A 21,057-nucleotide genomic window follows, 5' to 3' on the forward strand; every position below is an offset into this window, starting at 1 on the left:
ATACATCTACAGTAACACACGCACACAAACAAACTGCGCCTCAAAAAGAACTGTGAGCTGCTATGAATCATGTGAATGTTTTCGACCACTGGATGGAGCTCGCCTGTTTTATTAGGGGTGTGACTTTACTGTACGAGTCAGGAAGTAATTAAACTATCTTCACAAGCAGATTGATTGTATTCTTAAAATATACACTTCTCCACGGTAAGATGCTCTTCCGTCTGCTAATGACAACACTATCATACTGGGGCTGGATCTGGATATTTGCCTGACTGTACTTTGTATTAAGAGAAAGATCATTTAGCTTGTTTTATGTATGTGTATTATGCATACATATTGTTAATGAATATTCGATGTGTTTACTCGAACATGTTTTTGTTGATGCATAAATAGAAAGACTCATATTAATATTTTATAGTGTTCGTATTGATATTGATATATTTTCTTTGTCTTCTGTATGTTTTCTCAGCATGTTCAGTCATCATGACAGTGTTTGAAAATTGTACTGTAGTGTTAGATGTGAAGAATGTGCCTTATAAAGAGAAGAAGAAGCTGAAATTAGCTCTTCTGGAAAATGGAGGAAACATCTCCTATGTCATCAACAGAGAGGTTCTGTTCATTTTTATACTCTTACTAACAACTATTTATCTTTTTTCTGTCATCAAGAGAGTTTGCTTTTAAAGGACCGTTACACAATTTAAAGACGTTCAATTTGTTTAACCATCTTGTTAAAGGTGCAGTGTGTAATATTTATGAGGATCTATTGACAGAAATGCAATATAATATACATAACAGTAACTATGTTTTCAGTGGTGTATAAAGACATTACATAATGTCTAAACTATTATGTTTTTATTACCTAAGAATAAGCCATTTCTATCTACATACACCGTGGGTCCCCTTACACAGGGTTCCCATGGGTCTTTGAAATTCTTGAAAATTTGTGAATCTGGGGAAAAAAAAGGAAAGTTTTTGAAAATAAACATACATAGATACAGGTCCTTGAAAGTGCTTGAATTTATTTTGTGCAAGAAGTTTAAAAAAAATTCCATATTATTCCCTCCGGTCCGCTAATGTGTTATTTCGCCAACACTTCGTGGCCTATGCATACTAGCTTGCTTGATTTACGTTAGTTACACGCATTTACACGATAGTTAAGTGTTTCCCGCGTGAGGTACTTTGTGTTGTACGTTGCCATGACGTTCACGTGCGCACAAAACTACTACGATGGTACCTCAACGTAGTGTAGTACTCGAGACTGGTCTTGGTCTTTAGACCGGTCTTAAGGCCATTTTTTGACGGTATTGGTCTTGTCTTGGTCTTGACAACATTTGTACTCGGCCTTGTCTTGGTCTCAGACTAAGAGGACTCTGGATTTTGTTTCAAGACCGGTCAAGACCACAAACTGCTGGGATATTACTAAATTACCAGTGCATTGCCTGATTTATTTATTAACATTATTAATGTGATTGGATGTGAAACGTACAGCTTCAGATGCAATCAATAACTTATTTCTAATCTGATTTATTTATTATGTCAATTCAGAAATGAATAGGGATTGTGTCAAAAATGTCACCAAAAATTTATACAAATGATCACAAAATTCAAGATATTGTTGCAAAAAGTTCTTGTATGAGATCTGGATTTATAACGTGATATAATTAACCAATATCACAAGAGCAAGAGAGCTGTTTTCACACATTTGCAAACTGCAAACATGATATTGCTTTAACAAACATTCAATATTAAAAAAAAAAAACATTTCCCTCAACATTGTTTACGCATTTGTAATTTACCAATTCAGATGAATCTTCTGTATCACCTCTGTAATGCAAAGATGAGTTTTGTTGAAAATGATTTCATTTGATTGGTAACAGCTCTATATAGTGTCTTATAACTTATAATAAATGACTTATAATAAATATAATTAGAATAAGTAATTTCTCATGTGGTAATGTGGATATCTGTGAATTTAAGGAGTGCTGGTCAGGTCTCGACTCGGTCTTGTTCTGCCTTGGTCTTGGTCTTGTTCTCAACACACATTGGTCTTGGCCACCGTAGTCTTGACTACCTCAACGTTTCACAGACACACCGTGAAACATTGCAAAAATAGGCTGAAACCGCTGAAACGTGATCCCTGGAAAATGCAAGTTTCAAGATATTTGAATGTGTCCCCACATTAAGTCCTTGAATTTGAGGGTATTGGACCTGGAAAGTTGTTACGTTAAGTGGTCCTTGAATTTGAAGTTAACCAAGGTTTGGGAACCTGCTTACAGTGAAGTCACCATTTTGTGCTGGCATGTTTCTACAGTAGCCCTAAATGGACAAACTGCTCTACAGAGCGCTAGCTACTCTCTGCTGTCTCAGACGAGGACATTTTTATCCTGTGTCGGCCACCATATCTATTTGCTTTGAAACGGAGGGGTGGGCGGTGGACTGTTGCAATTCACAACCTCACTGCTAGATAAAATAGTTTAAGTTAAAAAAACACAAACAACACTGAAAATCCAGTTTGGTGACATGTGGTGGGAAGAAATAAAATCGTCTGTAATTCTATGGTTTAACCACTGGATTCCTGTATAGCTCTATTTATATGTACACAGGGCTGTGCAATAGTTGCTTAGAACAGGGTTTTCAGACATTATGTAAGGAATAATTGATGACGGGCCGTTAAATTATGAGAAAAATAATGCACACCCAAGGTGGTAATGCGCCACTGACTCGGACCAGATTTCAATCTTAGTTGAGTTTACTGACTTCTTTGCTCTTACTCTGCCTATTGTGTTTATTTTGCACACTTAAAACATTCAGTCTAAAATGACCGAACAATACCAGTGGGTTATAATTAACTATTCTAGACTAATTTTATGTTCGTTTCTACAACAGTAACAAGGCAACTTAAAATAAGTAAAAGTGACACCAAAGTGTGCAATGTTCCCTAAAGAGTCAAGAGCCGGAGCCATTTTCACAATATCTTAAGGCTAAAAGTAGCTCAACCTATTTAGGAGAAAACTCTTAAAGATAATGGGAATGTCAGTCCTAATTTTAGGACTCCTACATTTTTGCTCTAAGAGTATTTCACAAAGCTTTTTAGCAGTAAAACCTCCTAAATCTGAAATGTTAAGAGTAGTCAAGAGGACTCCTAAATCACTAAGACCAAATCACAAACAATCCTAAATTGGCTGTGTCAGGATCGGCATGAGCAAAAGGGACGAGGACTCAAATGTAGGGATGGCAGACGCGAAACAGACGTTTCGGGGCTTTGCCGAGATCCCGAAGCGCAGATGTTTCGAAACACTGCTCCGAACTGTGATTCGAAACACCCATGTCACGTGACTATGGCTAAATGAAGCTTCAAAGTGTTTCATCAGGTGGCGCCTTCCGAAACTGCGTTGATTAAAGGGGGCGGGAACAAACCACACAGTCACACATCTGTAAACCTAATTCACCACAGTTTAAAAGTGAAGTAAATCCATCTTCACCTCGTGGGTTTTTGTGAGAGGAGAGTGATTTTGTGATAGCAGTGATTTTGTGATAGCAGTGAGATTTATAGTGCGCTTTGGTTAGTTATATTTAGGCTAGATTTAAATTAGATATATTGACTGATAGGTATAGACAGTGACATATAGTATAGATATAGTGACACATTCATATAGGCTAAGTTAGATAGTGACAGATAGATAGCACAGCATAAGTTAGATATATAGAATTATATAGATATAGATTCATAGGTGATATATAGATAGATATATTAATAGAATATAAAAATGGAGGCTGCACGCAAGAGATGCCGTACATCTGTGGTGTGGGAGCATTTCCATTTGGAAGCACCAAATAAAGTGAGATGTGTGTATTGTGATAGGCAGCTAGCCTTCTGCAACAATACATCATCCATGTATTTACATCATCCAAAAATATTTGTGCATGCCAGCAACAAGTGTCCCTTGTGAGAGGATTTTTTCAAAGGCTGGAGAAATTATATGTAAAAAAAGAAGTCGGCTGAGTCCTTCAACAGCAGAGCAATTCATATTTTTGAATAAAAATGTTTTGTGACAAATGTGACACATTGTGGCTTTATTTATTTTATTAATGTTCATTTTGTATAACAAACAAATATATATATAGTTCTTTACAATGACGAGGCTACAGGTTACAAAACCAAGATCATGTAGTTGTCAGACAGATGTTAAAAACAATTTTTTTTACATGGATCATTGTCAAGGTATTTCAGATCAACACATGGAAGTGACCACTAGATGGCGCCGTAGAGACGGGTGTCAGATTGATTCGAAGCTTCGAAACAATATGACACATTTGCTTCAACTGCTTCAGTGCTTCACGAAGCCTCGGTCTGCCCATCACTACTCAAATGCAGGAGAAAATTAGTTTAATAAATACAAAATTATAATAAAGCACAAAACAAAGCCCACAATGGGGAAAACCAAACATAACAAAGACAGATTACCAGGGTCGGGAACAGGGAGTCAGAGATCAGGAAAACATACCAACAACTAAAGACAACGATCAAGCACTGGACTGTGGAAACACCAAGAATATAAAGGGTGACAAATCAGGCAGGTAATGGGAAAAAAGCAGGTGTGACAAATTAACCAATAATCGGATAACTAGGGGTGGGGTCAAGACAGATGACAGGCGCACACAGGACACAGAAATAAACCAAAACACCATGTGCTACACAGGACAAGACAGACATGTGCCAGGCTGATGCTGGCAATCCACCTAAAGACACTGAATTTGACCATTTGAACAAAGAAACATTGAGGCAATATGCCAGCCTTGGGTATAATTTTTTACAATAAATATTTTGATTTATAGATTTTAATCTGCGATGACATAACATGAAGGTTAATTTATTTACAAGCAAAATGCATTGAATGGTGGAGAATAAAACATTGCGGTCAAGTTGAAAATAATGTCCTATTGTCAGCGCTTTCACAATCCGTATCCCCGTCTGAAAATAGGGACCAGCTGAGAGAGTGAGGAGGCAGGGTGGCAGAGGGATACAAAAACTGACAAGGTAACTAGGTGTGTCGGCTGTGTATATACACTTACCTAAAAGATTATTAGAACACCTGTTCAATTTCTCATTAATTCAATTATCTAATCAACCAATCACATGGCAGTTGCTTCAATGCATTTAGGGGTGTGGTCCTGGTCAAGACAATCTCCTGAACTCCAAACTGAATTTCAGAATGGGAAAGAAAGGTGATTTAAGCAATTTTGAGCGTGCCATGGTTGTTGGTGCCAGACGGGCCGGTCAGAGTATTTCACAATCTGCTCAGTTACTGGGATTTTCACGCACAACCATTTCTAGGGTTTACAAAGAATGGTGTGAAAAGGGAAAAACATCCAGTATGCGGCAGTCCTGTGGGCGAAAATGCCTTGTTGATGCTAGAGGTCAGAGGAGAATGGGCCGACTGATTCAAGCTGATAGAAGAGCAACTTTGACTGAAATAACCACTCGTTACAACTGAGGTATGCAGCAAAGCATTTGTGAAGCCACAACACGCACAACCTTGAGGCGGATGGGCTACAACAGCAGAAGACCCCACCGGGTACCACTCATCTCCACTACAAATAGGAAAAAGAGGCTACAATTTGCACAAGCTCACCAAAATTGGACAGTTGAAGACTGGAAAAATGTTGCCTGGTCTGATGAGTCTCGATTTCTGTTGAGACATTCAGATGGTAGAGTCAGAATTTGGCGTAAACAGAATGAGAACATGGATCCATCATGCCTTGTTACCACTGTGCAGGCTGGTGGTGGTGGTGTAATGGTGTGGGGGATGTTTTCTTGGCACACTTTAGGCCCCTTAGTGCCAATTGGGCATCGTTTAAATGCCACGGCCTACCTGAGCATTGTTTCTGACCATGTCCATCCCTTTATGACCACCATGTACCTATCCTCTGATGGCTACTTCCAGCAGGATAATGCACCATGTCACAAAGCTTGAATCATTTCAAATTGGTTTCTTGAACATGACAATGAGTTCACTGTACTAAAATGGCCCCCACAGTCACCAGATCTCAACCCAATAGAGCATCTTTGGGATGTGGTGGAACAGGAGCTTCGTGCCCTGGATGTGCATCCCACAAATCTCCATCAACTGCAAGATGCTATCCTATCAATATGGGCCAACATTTCTAAAGAATGCTTTCAGCACCTTGTTGAATCAATGCCATGTAGAATTAAGGCAGTTCTGAAGGCGAAAGGGGGTCAAACACAGTATTAGTATGGTGTTCCTAATAATCCTTTAGGTGAGTGTATATGACTCCTCTCGAGCTGATGGACCATTTGATTTTGAACATGTTCCTCCTGAGATTTGTTTATAAAACATAATTTGTCGCTTGAATTCTGCAATCCCTCGAGATGCAGACATGCAATAGGCTGAAAATGAGCTGAACATATAAGCCTACTTGTTTAATTAGTGACACTTAACCTACATTTCTAAATCTTTATTGAATGTGGCAACATTTTTATTTTAAAATCTTTATTTGAATATGGCAACATGATACCTCATATAATACTTCTATGATTAAATCACTGACAGAGACCCATCCCCTATCAGCCAATCACTGTGTGCATATTAGTAATTGTGTTGACATCATTCATAGCAACGAGTTCAACCCCGCCCTTTCTCTAAGATTAAGACTTCTCTCTATTCCTTAATAAAATGTGGTCTCGGTAGCTTTGTGAATGGGTTTTAAGAGGAAACTCATGACTAAGAACTTTTACTGGTATTTAGGAAAACTCTTAGTGGTAAGATAAAATGTTTTGTGAATACGGCCCCTGCCGTGTATCTTCTGACCTGCTTTTATCTTCTCCAGTGCTCTTTTGTAGTCACTGGCAGTGTGAATGACCTGAGCAGTAACCGGCAGCGCAGCATCCAGAAGCTCCGGATCCCAGTGGTTGGGACGCAGTATGTGTGGAGCTGTCTGGATGAAGGGCATCTCCTGCCTTTGACGGAGCATAATTTGGCCCCACAGCTGGTTTATCCCACCACTGAATTCATCCCCCATCAAGGTAGAAGATTCCTGAAATGTATTTCACATTGCTTTTAGGTTATAAGATAAGTGAGATTAAAACTAAAAAAGTTGTGGCTCTGCTGACATAATGTTGTTTTTCACCATAAAGAAGGAAAAGAGTTGACCCAGATACTAGAAAAAAAATTCAAAGGTCAGTCTGAACTCTCAAAGATTGAGGTTGAGACGGGTGGGCACAGTCTTAGCAGGTTCAGGTACGCTCTTGTTTTTTTGTCATTGTCAGTGCTTGAGAATTATTAAACAGTTTATTTATTGTTCTACATTTTTCACATCATTTATTTAGATGTGCTGCTAGTTTACATGACTACATCTTTTCATTTACCCAACGCAGAGTTTACAAAGGTGACGACCATGGCCTGCCTGAATTTCCTTCACATTTTCAAGTGGCCAAGTATTCAGTTTTTGAGAGGGTGAGTGAGAAAAATCTAATTTATATTGATCTTTGAATTAAAAGAGTTCATGTACCATTTAGTCACACTAACCTGCAAAAACTTCCACATTCTGAACTTCCACAACTTACTGAAATCAGACAGATAAATAGTATAAAATAATGAAAAATGTAGGATGACCCCTTTAACATTCCTGAAGTGATTCATGTAGCCCTGTTTTCGCACCACTGCCTGAGTTTGAAAGTGTTTTCATGTCTGTTGCAGGTCAAACCCAAGACTTTGTCTGTTTTGGAGCTCCAGAGTGCCAGAGGACGAGCAGGCCAGAAGTATCGTGTGTTGTGTTCAATCTTGCGTGAAGCTGAGGTTTGGTTATCCTATCCTGTCCTGTTTAAAAGATTCATCTTGTTATCATAGGAATAATAGATTGTGGTGAATGCACTGAATCTGACTTGTGGTGACGGTGATGGACTCTCTCTCGCTACAGAGCGCAGTGGTGCAGGACAAGCTTGTGTTCTGTGGGACGTCTGAGGATGCTGTGGAAGCGTATCTGCTGCTGATGAAGGAGATGGAGACACAGGGATTCACAAAGACACACACGCTACCTCCTGAGGTTGAGCGATTAGCGTCCTACAGCCTGCAGCAGGTTAGACAAATACAGAATGCAGATCTATTTTATTCATTTAATACTGTACAGTATATGCATATATAGTGTGTCCAATAGGTGTGAAATCAATGTTCACTCTTTTAATTTGCAGCTTCTGTTGGAGGAGAAGCTGAACTGCAGCACATTATCACAGGAAGTTGGCGTCTTTGTGGAGCTGGTTTGGACCGAAGCTCTCGGTTCCCTTAGTAACATCCTGACAGTCCCTGTCTCCAGCATCAGCCTTAATGATGTGAGAAGGACACACACACACACAACCAATCATGAAGCTCACAGGAATGTTGTGTGTTTAATGGCTCTGTGCTGTTGCAGGTGAGCAGGGTGGAGGGATTGTTACTACAGGCACAAAAGACTCAGAAAGAGGATGAAGTCAAGGCCCTGCTAGAGGAGGTCAACACTCTTCTACCCCTCAGAATGATCGACCCTCCTTCCAAACACAAGCTTGTGTCTCTGAAACTAGACCTTTGTCAGGTAACATGTCATTATAGTATACAGTTATTACTACTTTATGACCATTAAGATTTTGGTATTGTGATATTGTATACATAATAATTAAGCTCATTTTACCTCATATTTTCATTACTGGATGGTTTTACTTGTATTTGTCTTGTAATTCTCATTACTCTCAAAAATATTTGTTAAATGTATTGATATATCATTACTCTAATGCATAGATTAAAAAAAGGAAAATGTTATGCACATTTGTGGATTTTGGTAGATTCTTCAATTTGGATTTTTAACTCCACAGTGCAGATTTAGTATATTTAAACTCTTCTGTCGTCCTCAGCTGATCAGAGACATTCTGAATGTGAGTGAAGCCACTCTGGGAAGCCCCTCGCCCTCGTCTCTGGGAAAGTATCGAGCTCTGAGGTGCAGCATTGAGGTTGTTCCGCCACAAAACCCTGAGTTTCATGTTGTCTCTCAACTGCTTCAGGACAGGTAAACTTGATCATGATGATTGTGGTCTGAAGGTCAAACATGAAAATATTATGATGGTGTTAAACTTGTATCCGCTACAGGCCTGTTCAGATTCAGCAGATACTGCGTGTAAGCAGAGGGGTGGAGCTTCAAATGTTTTGGGAGGATTTAGGCAACATTAAGCCCCTCCTCCACTCCACTAGTCCCAATAGTTTTGTTGGAATACTGTCAAGGTAAGAGCATATTTAAAAAAAAATATATATATATATGGCTGATGTTTAGGGTGTGTTCACAAGTTTGGTTTGATTAAAATGAACTCTGGTGCGATTGCTCTGTTAGTGCGGTTTATTTGAATAATTGTGACCACTGCTATCTGATCCCTGGTGCGAATCAAACAAGCAGACTGAGCCCCCTGAAAAGGTGCATCTCGGTCCTCTTCCAAATGAACTCTGGTGCGGTTCGACTGAAATATGAACACAACATCGACCAAAGACATCTAAATTAACCAAAAACATCTTTGGTCTGGACCAATAGAACCAAGAGAACTGGGGCTTTATTCACAAAACATCTTAAAGTTAAAAGTAGCTCCTAACTTTCCGATTTAGGAGAAACTAAAATAATGGGCGTGTCATTCCTAATTTTATGCTTAAGAGTATTTCACAAAGCATTTTTTGAAATACCTTGTGGGACCTGAGAGTCCCGGTTCGTGGACCTTTCCAATCCCGTCCCCCCCTTTCTCTCTTCCACTTCCCCTCCTGTCTACTCACTGTCCTATCATAATAAATGCCTCGATCTTCTCAAGCTGATTGGATAGATCATTTAAACATACTCCCCCCAAACTTTTTTTACAAAACATAATTTGTCATTTGAATTCTGCAATCTCTCGAGCTGCAGACAATGTAAGAGGTTGAATATTAGCTGAACATATACTTGATTAGTGACACTTAGCTTATATTTTAAAATCTTTATTTGAATATGACAACATTTTTATTCTAAAATCTTTATTTGAATATGGCAACATGTTACCTCATTCTATAATACTTGAATACTATGATTAAATCACTGACAGAGACCCATCCCCTATCAGCCAATCACTGTGTGCATATTAGTAATTGTGTTGACATCATTCATAGCATTGAGGTCAACCCCGCCCTTTCTCTAAGCTTAAGACTTCTCTCTATTCCTTAATAAAATGTTGTCTCAGCAGATTTGTAAATAGGTTTTTAAGAGGAAACTCTTAACTAAGAACTTTTACTGCTATTCTGGAGAACTCTTACTCTTAGTGGTAAGATAAATGTTTTGTGAATGTGGCCCCTGAACTACAAGTGTGAAAGTGAATTTAGAAATCCCAGTATTATAATGTACAATTTTAAAATGGACATTAATTTTGAGATCTGCTAAAGATTACATTTAACAGTGTTATTAAATGATTATGGCCATCAGCCATATCACCCTATAGCCCAAGACTGGTTTCCCACTGAAGCTAAGCTGGGCTGAGCCTGGTCAGTACCCGGATGGGAGACCTCCTGGGAAAACTAGGTTGCTGCTGGAAGAGGTGTTAGTGAGGCAAGCAGGGTGGTCTGTGTGGGTCCTAATGCCCCAGTATAGTTATGGGGACACTATATTGTAACAAGCACCGTCCTTCCGATGAAACATTAAACCGAGGTCCTGACTCTCTGTGGTCATTAAAAATCCCAATGTCCTTTGGAAAAAGAGTAGGGGTATAACCCTGGCATCCTGGCCAAATTTGCCCATTGGCCTCTGTCCATCATGGCCTCCTTGGCTTCATCACTCTGTCTCCTCTCCAGCAATAAGCTGGTGTGTGGTGGCTGTTCTGGTGCAATATGGCTGCCAGCACATCATCCAGGTGGATGCTACACATTGGTGGTTGAGGAGATTCCCCCCTTCCATGTAAAGCACTTTGAGTACCCAGAAAGCGCTATATAAATGTAACAAATTTATTATTATTATTATTATTATTATTATTATTATTATTATTAATAAGTATTTTTATATTAATGATGGCAAAAGTAATCTAAATGTAAAAAAAAATGGAAATGAGCAATACCATGTTGACCAACCCTAAAAAGAATTGACAGAAGTAATTTTTGTAATGTCTACTCAAGGATTTACTCTATTGCATTAATCATGTAATATCGTTGATTAATTTGTCATTAATGTGATTGATTATTCATCTTATTGATTATTCATCTTCATATTCTATGTAGAGGTCTGCTGCTGCCCAAGTTTGGAGTCGAACAGCATGGAATTGAGAGGACAGATATCGGGAATCTTGGAGGAGGAATCTACTTCAGTGACTCTGTAAAGTCAGTGGTCTTCTGCATTACTCCGGCATCTTTTAATATAACAGATTCATAAATACTCTGACTCCACTTTCATGACAACTGAAGATTTGAGCGAGTTGGTAAGTTTCTTCTCTGTGTTAAAGGACTAGTGTGAAATACTCCAAGCCCAGTGTCACTGACGGCTCTCGACTGCTGTTGGTGTGTGAAGTGGCGTTGGGTCGGTGCAAAGACCTGCTGAAGAAAGACACCTCTTTGACCTGCGCCCCGGACGGCCACCACAGTGTTCATGGAGTCCGTCGCACACCCAACAGACTCTCTGAATTTGAGGTGCATTTCTTAGTCTTTTTCTCTGTACTCAAATATTCTGCTCCTGTTTTTGGGATATAATGTGACTCTTGTGTTTGTGTGTTGGTTTCTATTTGACAGGATGATGAGTTTGTCATCTATAACACAGAGCAGATCAGACTGAAGTATGTGGTTCAGTACACTCTGGAGGGGGACGAGTTAAAAGAGTTCCAGCCTCATATCAACACCTTTGCGGAGCTCACACAGCCCGCTGACACATCTGACGTCTGTGAGTAACGTTCAGTGAGCAGGACATGTAGAGAGAGCTTTTATATGTGGAGGAATCTGTTGTGGATGATAACTGGGGCTGTCAAAGACATACACATTTTAATCAAATTACATGATGGAGGAGCCCATATCCTTGTGGGCAGCAGCGCAACAGCGACCTAAGTTTAAATCCTGCTGAACAACCCCTCATAATAATGGTGACATGGTTTTGTTTCATTCTTCAGGGACATTTGTGAAATTGATCAGTGGTTTGGTTTGATGTGTTTCTTTAGTGTCCAGTGATGACAGTGAGGGTTTGGAGTCCACTAAAAACCCTCTGGAGGAGATGACTGCAGGTTTGCTGGACAGCAGTGGTCAGAAACTTCCTCTTCAGGCTGTCAATGTGAGGTGCAAGCTGATGGACCTACTGTGTCAGGTATGATACTACAGCGGTGGGCTGCAAGTATATAAGAGAAGCAGGGTTTTTAGAGAGAGTCATTGTTTTCTCTCACATGCTAAAAACAGTGTTTATAAAATATTCAGAATGAAGAAACTATAGAATATGGTCAAAGACTTGATCAAAAAATAACTGTTAAAAAGGCAGATTGAGAAAAGCATAATGACTATGACTAATATAGAAGTATGATCTAAAGATGGAAGGACTAGAACAAAACAGACACAATCAGGCTGGGACATATACATAAAGACATGAAAGAACATCAAGAACTTCCAAATAAAAGCCAAATCATAAACAAAAAATCATACAAGAATTAAACCAAAAGACCCCATAATCCAACAGCCTATGAAGCCAGAGCATCATTTCAAACTCTATTTGTGAACATAACTTTCTCTGCTCTTTCACCAGGTCATCATATTTCAAACCTACACAAACAAGAGTGCTGTTCCCATTGAAGCAAAGTACGTCTTTCCACTGGAGGAGACGGCAGCAGTGTGTGGATTTGAAGCCTTTATCAATGGAAAACACGTCATTGGAAAGGTGCAAGTCATTCAGAATTTTTCAGATGCAGCCTCTCCTCTCTTCATAACTGCCTTCTCATCAGTTTTCAATGTCTTTCTTTGTCCTGTAGGTAAAGGAAAAAGAGCAGGCTCGTAAGGAGTACAAGCAAGCCATAGAGAAAGGTCATGGAGCCTACCTGATGGACCAGGATGCACCTGTGAGTTACTTACTACTGTTTCTTTCTCTGATGCATGAGTGATAATGTATCAGAAGGTTTCTCTAAGGTCATGTGTTTATGTGAGGCAGGATGTATTTACTATCAGCGTGGGGAACCTTCCTCCCGGAGCCACAGTTTTGATCAAGGTGACGTTCATCACTGAGCTGGTGGTGAGATCAGGCTCTATAGTCTTCTCATTGGCTGGCAGCGTGGCACCATGGCAACAGAGCGCCGCCCTTAATCAGACAACTCAGGTACGACGTGGCTGTTCTTTAGTCACTGTATTTAAATAACTGTTTGGGCTGCTGTTAGTTTTGACTGACAGTTGTGTTGTATTTCAGGCAACTGTTGAAAAGATTGGTGTGACGGAGCTTCAGTCAGAGGGGTGAGAATCTCAAACACTGAGGAATTCACAGGGACATAAGATTCACTAAAAATCAAAATGCATCTGCTGATGAGTAACAATATAAAAAACAATTATTTAATTTAGCAAACCATGTTGTCTTTATAATATCACACTCTTCTTCATTCATTCCTTCTCTCTTTCTTCAGGGAGTTTTCTCTGTCTATGTCCATTGAAATGCCTTACGAGATCATCAACTTGAGCTCTTCACACCGCATCAAAACCAAGGTTATTTTTGCTCATTTTTGTGGATTGTCTTACTAAATACTTGTGTTCTCTGAAGGAAAAAAAACATTTGGTTATGAACAATATTATTAAAGGGTAACTTCAGTGATTTAGCATTAAGCTTTGTATCAGTAGAAACCCTGTAGTATATTTGAATTATGGTACTTTACCCCCTCATATCCCCCTGCAACGAGAGAATTATGCATTTTATTTCTGTAAAAAATCCTCTGATGATGCAAATATCATCATTTTGCGTCATTGGAGGATTTTTTTGGCCAGAGGCTAGAGACTACAGCCAGTAGTAGGAGCTAGTTCCGCATGGTTTCAACCTGCCCATGCACAGATCTCATGCACAGAAATGCGCTCTGCTCGGCCTTGTGCATTCATAACGGAGCGGTGCAGAGCAAAGTGAGTGTTTCAACTTTTCAATGAATTCCTATGAAAGTTTAGCTTCCATATGCGATCAGAAAACGCGCCAGACTGGACACGCGCCGAGAATGACAGCCGCGCTTACCTCAGCTCTGCTCAGCTCTTACTTCGCTCTCGTGATGAATGAAATCTGACTCCTGCTGCGTTTGTGCCGTGACTTTCATTCGGCTCACTCACTCTTTATTGAAAAGACACGTTCAGTTTTTAATTGTAGTGTTTATTCTATAACTGAACGAAATTATTGTATTATTATGAAGATCAAAAGACGCTGGGGTGGTGTAGGGAGTTGTAGGGCAGCGAAGCAAGTGCATTCTGGTCTCAGTCTAGAAGGCACCAAATTCAAAAATAATTGCACATTTCTACTACATAAATGACACAGTTTAAATACACATTCATCTTCCTAGCGCTGAAGTGCCCCTTTAACACTATGTTTTTCCCGTTCAGATGACAGACTGTAAGGCAGTGATCAGCACGTTACCGGGACAGACTCTTGGATCTGAAGGGTTACAGGTGTCCTTCAGTCTTTCTGATATCCACATGCCCAGGATGTGGGTCGAGAATCATCCAGATAAATATAGTCAGGTAAAGAAATGATCAGTCACATCTGATTCATTTTGCAGACAAAAATGCTTCTCTTTCCTTCACACGCCCTGATCTAAAATACACACAGATACAGAAGGTCCTTCTCTGACACCCTCTGATCCCTGCAGGCCTGCATGCTGGTGTTTTATCCTGACTTTAAGGCAAGTGGGGTGTCCAGCTCTGGAGCTTCCAGTGTGAGTGATGTGGTCATTCTACTGGACTCCTCCAAGTCCATGCGGGGAGACGCCATGCTGAACGCCCGCAGGATTGCCCTTCAAGTCCTCAAATCTCTGGACCGCTCACTGAAGATCAACATCATCTCTTTCAGCACTGGTTAGTGCGCACTGAAACAATCTGCTGTGATCATCATGTACACTCTCAATTCTCTATTAATCTTGTGACTTGTAGTAAAGCATTCTGGGAAGAGAACAATATATGCTGGTTCTTCATTCACACAATGACATGTTAATCATAAAATGTGTGTTTTTTAGATTACAAGGAAGCTTTTCCTGCACCAGTGCCTTTAGATGAAGCATCTGAACCAGCCAGACAATTTATTATGGTAAGTAATGTTTAAAAATGGTTAAATATGAATGTTTCTGTGCTTTAAAACGGGCATATTGAGAGATTCTTCAGGTTTCTTGACTCCTTCCATCAGGAGACATCATTTGATTCACATTATGCATCATCCCTTTGTTTGATCTGTTCAGTTGTTGCTCATGGACGCTCAATTCCAATTAGAGCGAGATGTTTTGCCACCATAATGTTGTAGTTACAGCATCTGCCAGCAGGGTCTGACTGTACCACACTAGCCAGTTAAACCTCGACCCCTTGATTAATCACTAAGACTGATTAAAATGTAGATTTTTTTATCATTGCATGTGTGGTCTCTTCAGTCCTGTAGTGGCGCTGGTGGCGGCACTGAGCTGTGGCGGCCTCTCCAGAGCCTGAGTCTGCTGCCTCCCTACCGGGGCGTGAGGAACATCCTGCTGCTCTCTGATGGACATGTTCAGAACCAGCCTTTGACCCTACAGCTGGTCCGAGAAAACTCCTGCCACACGCGCCTCTTCACCTGTGGACTCAGGTCTGCCTTTGAAGAGTTCTACACAAATCTCTTTATCACTTAAATGAATTTCTGAACCTTCAGTTTGATTGTGTTTGTGTTTGTCTAGCTTGACAGCTAATCGTCATATGCTCAGAGCTTTGGCTCAAGCAGGCGGAGGAACATGTGAATTTTTTGACACAAAGATGAAACACACTTGGGCAGAGAAGGTGAATCACGCTGTTTATTGTATTTTTGTTTTTATTAAGAAAAGGGGAACATTATCTTCCCAACATGGGCCGCTCTGAGGCTTGAGTTTGCTGGTAATTTCAGGTGCGCGCTCAGGTTCAGCGTATGGAGTCTCCAGGCTGCAGATCAGTGGCGGTGAAGTGGCAGCAGTTTAATCCCACAGCGCCCCCTCCTGTTCAAGCCCCCTCACAGCTTCACGGCCTCTTCAGTGACTGTCACACTCTCATATACGGCTTTGTGCCGCACTGCACTCAGGTAGACCTGCTGTATTGTTATATTGGGGCATGTAAATTAATATGATTCAATATTATGTGACATTTAGTGACTAGAAGTTTGGAAAATATGCCCTATTTTTATTTTTTATTAGATTTCTGCTCTTAGATTTTAGATCTGAAATTAACATTTTCATTGAATCTGCTACAGTGGTTAAAAACATCACCCTATGAAGCAATTTCAAGAGTGAGATTTATCAAAATCAAAATATGTAATATTACTCAGAAAGCTGTAAAATTATTAAGATGTTTTAGATGAATTACCCAGCTATTTGAATATTTATTTATTGTTTTGAATTGTGTAATATTCACTCTTTTAGGCCACACTGTTTGGTGATTTGAGTGGGCAGGAGATCAAAACAATGGTTTCCACCACAGAACTACAAAAGACGAAAGGAACTGTGAGTGAGCGTCTTAAATACTTCATATAATTTGAAACATCATCAATTGTTTATCAGGCATTTAAAGAGTGAGTGTGTGTGTGTGTGTGTGTGTGTGTGTGTGTGTGTGTGTGTGTGTGTGTGTGTGTGTGTGTGTGTGTGTGTGTGTGTGTGTGTGTGTGTGTGTGTGTGTGTGTGTGTGTGTGTGTGTGTGTGTGTGTGTGTGTGTGTGTGTGTGTGTGTGTGTGTGTGTGTGTAGTTCCTTCACAAGTTAACAGCAAGAGCGATCATCAGAGACTTTGAAGATGGCATTCTAGGCAACAGTGAGGCAGAACATGAGGTACAGTATTTGGCTACATGTTGCTGTTTATAATAGAACTATCAGAAGAACTTGACCTGCTGTCTTGTATCTCTATCAGGGGAAGAAAGCAGAGCTGAAGTCCTACATCATTGAGCTCAGTAAAGAGTTCTCCATCCTGTCCCAGTTCACAAGCTTTGTTGCCATCGAAGAGAGGGTACGGTTACTGCTAATGTAGTGGTTATGTGTTCAGGTCATATAGTAACAGTTAACATCCAGTTTCAGAATGAATGGCAAAGCTACATAAAGTGGCTTATTATTATCCTCACAAATGTAACATTTGCAGCTTGTTTAGTGGTCGACCATATGAGATTTTAATGGCTGATGACAACATGTAGAAAGCAAGAGTATTAAAAATTCACCCAAATCTAATTTATAAATCTGTAATAATAATATATTTAACATGTTATATACCACTTATATAATGTAGTTAAACTATTATAGTAATTATTTCATCAAAAAAATAGAGAAAAAGCATCAAAAATGAAAGTAACAGATAACTTCTATGTCCTCATTTGCTCTTTGTAGGACCAGAATGAGCTTGACACTGGATTGACAGATATTCCTAAACTCATATCAGAAGAGGATGTGGATATTTTGTCATATCTGAGCTGGACTGAAGAGAAGCTCAAGGATGCACCAGTTTGCATTAATACTGACCTATCGGTAATAAAATAAAATCTTATATAACAGCTATTGTCATGTAATATAGCGATCTAAGTTGAAATCATTTATTATTCACAATATGCATTTTAATATTTTTTAGATGGAAGAATTATCCGGATGCATTTCTGAATTCGATTATGGTCATTACACTATTGGTGATTTATTGGACACTGGTGATTGTGTAGAGGAAAACAACATTTGCTCTTACGAAGGCTCAGCCATATCTGAATCGTGTGATTTAGGCTTAGAAGAATTTCCTAGTAATTCTGGTTTAAGTGGTCCAAAGCCTCCCCCTTCCCGTGCCAGCGAGTTAATGGCCTGTCCTACGGAGTTCTTGGTACATCATTCTGATAGTGGCGTAATTTCCAGACCTTCCTCCATGAGTGACACGCCTCCCCTTCAATGTGCAATGCCTCCCATTCAACTTCCTATTGTTGCATCAGCGGACTCTTTCCCCAAAGATCACAGTCTTCCTCTTCTTGTGTCCCCAACTTACTGCATGAGTCAAAGGCATCACATTCTTCATGGCACAGAGCATCGCCATGTGGATGAAATGGCGCTTACATATCCTCCTTCTAGTCTTGCATCCATGCAATTCAAGAGCATCATTTCCAGGCTTCTTACCCTGCCCTCTCCCCCTGCATCTGGTGTCTTTGGTGGTTTCCTCCAAAGTACGAATGAGCCTTTGGGATTTGGTTCCTCAGCTTCTGGACTCTTTGGAGCGTCTCTTCAACACCAAGCACTACACCGACAACAGCAGCAGCAGCAACCACAACAACTTCAAAGCCGAGTGGAACTACAAACCATGTGTAAGTTTACTCTTGATTGATGAGGTTCCCTCTGTGATTAATGTTCAGATGGATTAAAAACATCTTTCTATCCTTTGTGTCATTTCTCATGAAGCTGCAAACATTCCCACTATTAAGTTTGCCGCTCGTCCAATGATTACACGAAAGAGAAAAATGAAAAAATCACACTTTGCCGAGGATTTCACAACACTTTACGGCAGCTTGGAAGAAAATAGAAGGGAACCTGCCACAGTGGCCTGGAATGAGCTGTTTGAGCTTCAACATGAGGTTTTTACACATGATTTAATGCACTATATTATGTGCCGTATGTAAATGTGTACGTCAATGGAATATGAATTTATGCATTGTGTTTGGATGTAGGATGGATACTGGGAGTGCACTGAGAGGCTGAGCAGCTTCCTCAACCTGGACGTAGACTTTTTTGCCAATGTCTTCCTTAAGGAGAAAGGCATCCGTTCATTTGGTAAGAAGTACATGCCGGTTTCTGGTCTGGTCCATTTTGCAGCCTATTCGGGAAAATAACCACTTAGACAGGAAGCTAATGTGTAAAGTGACCAATCACAGTTGGTTTTGTTTGTATACTAAAATACTATAATCTAAAATACACCACACTAGCATGTAAAAATCTCAATTCAATAATGTTGCAGCAGTTTCAGATAAAGCTCTGAAAAGCTGTTTGAAAATGTTTTTCAAAGATTTGATGTCATTAACCTTGCATCATTCAATGGCAAATTCAGATTATTTCATCATCAAAGGGGTTCCAGATGGAATAATTAAAACACCTGTGTGCTCTTACTCCAGGAAGTAGCATAAACCAACCATCTTACTAAATCAACAAATTGATTTAGTACTTGATACTAAATCAACAAATTGATTTAGTGCTGCAATGTCTTAATCAAGCATGATGTGACAAGATTCTGACAGCACAGTTCGTCATGTGACTTGACATACAGACATACTGTACATATTTAATGCTTAATGTACAGTAATGTGGGGCTGGATTTTGGACCAATGGGATTTCACAGTGGATGGCACATTCATTTGTACAGAGAGTTTGGCCACTCTCCATTGGCAGGCATTAACTTCATTGAAGGCGGGAACTCCGTTGAAGTTTAAAACTATTGGATCTGCCCAGAGCCACCATGGATCTGCCATAACCAATCGCTAACGTTTGGTCGTGACGCATGTCATCTCAAACTAGCCCACAACATCAATGTCATTGTTCTCAGCCACTCCCTCTGTTCGGTGATTGGACTGGTTAAAATTTGACCATTTTGAATTTGGAGAAAAACAGAGAATATACCGCAATCCCAGATGGAGAACTGAAGGAAAATTGAGCGTGAAGTACGTAGGAGGGCAGAGCCAGGCTAACATTTGACTGCATTTGCCCAATGACAATATATTTTAAGTTTTATTTGAAATGTATTTATTTTAAGCTCAATTGAAGAGAATCTAATCTGTTGAATCTAAATATAAAGTGATATAATCAGATCTTCTTTATTTTTCAGACACAGCTTGTCAGTGAGAATCAGGTAATCAGTCACGTGTTTTTTCTGTCAGGTGTGAAGGCTCATGCGGACGTTCTGAGACTGGTGGCGACTCTGCTGGTGCTGCAGCTGATCCGGGTGAAGAAGCTGGCAGTGGGACGGTTGCTGGAGTCTCTCCTCCGACTGAAAGATTCCCCGGAGCCCAGGTACGAGCACGTCCTCATTAGTGCTTTTCACACTATAAATACAGTATTTAACTTTGGGTAAACTTCAGTTATCTTCCATAAACTGATATTTCACACTGTTCACTCTAAACCCTTGGTTAACGTTCTTATTTGCGGTGTCAGTGTCATTATTTGGATGAACGCACCATGTGATCTGTATTATATATTGCTGACTGTATTATACTGAAGTTTATACTGAATGAACTTTTCAGACTATAATGGTAAAAATGAAATGGTCTCTTCTTCACCTCAAATGTCTATCCCCTCAAACACTGAAACTACTGTTTATACAACATGCTGTGTTTCCTTGACTGTCCAAAGCATGTGAATATTAGGTACACGATTGGCTGTCTGTTGCAAAGCATTTACACTGCACATGTTTAGCATAATTAACACTGCAAAAGCTCTCCTCCATACAGACCGATGCACTGGGAGGCAGTGAAGAGGGCCGTGGACTGGGCCTGCTGGACAGACAGACAGTATCCGTGTGTGTGCAGCAGGCTGGAGATCGGCCGGGATTGGGAATCATCTACACGTCAGCTGCTGGGCTGTGATTCTCCACACCCACATTCCCCTCTCAAACCTGTTCTGGAGAGACGTGTATCAGTCATGTAGAAACTGGACACACACTTCCCTCGATCTTCATTTGCAGTGTGCTGTCTGTTAAAGGGTTAGTTCACAAATGAAAATTCTATAATTTACTCACCCTCGTGTTGTTCCAAATCCATGAGACTTTCGTTCATCTTCAGAACACAAATTAAAAATGTTTTAATTTAAAAAAGCTTTCTGTCCCTCCATTGAAAGTCTATTCACCCAAAACTCTGACATGTTCATAAAAAGATCATGAAATAAATCCATATGAATT

General features: G+C 40.0%; 1 protein-coding gene across 1 annotated transcript; it reads left to right on the forward strand.

The window, feature by feature from the left end:
- Window positions 1–113: 113 nt before the first annotated feature.
- Window positions 114–21,057, forward strand: parp4 (poly (ADP-ribose) polymerase family, member 4). Its single transcript, XM_079821532.1, has 35 exons — window positions 114–204; window positions 470–609; window positions 6,850–7,045; window positions 7,157–7,259; window positions 7,397–7,475; window positions 7,719–7,817; window positions 7,939–8,097; window positions 8,210–8,347; window positions 8,428–8,586; window positions 8,903–9,054; window positions 9,135–9,266; window positions 11,262–11,360; window positions 11,483–11,666; window positions 11,766–11,913; window positions 12,185–12,327; window positions 12,757–12,888; window positions 12,980–13,066; window positions 13,156–13,320; window positions 13,408–13,451; window positions 13,619–13,697; window positions 14,568–14,705; window positions 14,834–15,038; window positions 15,197–15,267; window positions 15,602–15,789; window positions 15,878–15,977; window positions 16,081–16,251; window positions 16,589–16,669; window positions 16,908–16,988; window positions 17,068–17,163; window positions 17,535–17,672; window positions 17,773–18,481; window positions 18,576–18,748; window positions 18,842–18,944; window positions 20,042–20,174; window positions 20,612–21,057. Exons 2-35 carry the CDS (start codon window positions 484–486, stop codon window positions 20,805–20,807), a joined length of 5,007 nt encoding a protein of 1,668 aa, XP_079677658.1. The 5' UTR covers window positions 114–204; window positions 470–483; the 3' UTR covers window positions 20,808–21,057.

The sequence above is a fragment of the Gobio gobio genome, assembly GCF_949357685.1.
Source record: "Gobio gobio genome assembly, chromosome: 7".
Lineage (NCBI taxonomy): Eukaryota > Metazoa > Chordata > Actinopteri > Cypriniformes > Gobionidae > Gobio > Gobio gobio.

Excerpts from the sequence above, each read along its gene's own strand:
- parp4 (XM_079821532.1), top strand. The coding sequence starts at position 484 with ATGACAGTGTTTGAAAATTGTACTGTAGTGTTAGATGTGAAGAATGTG. Across the intron at positions 13,067-13,155 it reads TGATGGACCAGGATGCACCT|GATGTATTTACTATCAGCGT; the intron begins GTGAGTTACTTA and ends TATGTGAGGCAG. Across the intron at positions 16,670-16,907 it reads TACAAAAGACGAAAGGAACT|TTCCTTCACAAGTTAACAGC; the intron begins GTGAGTGAGCGT and ends GTGTGTGTGTAG.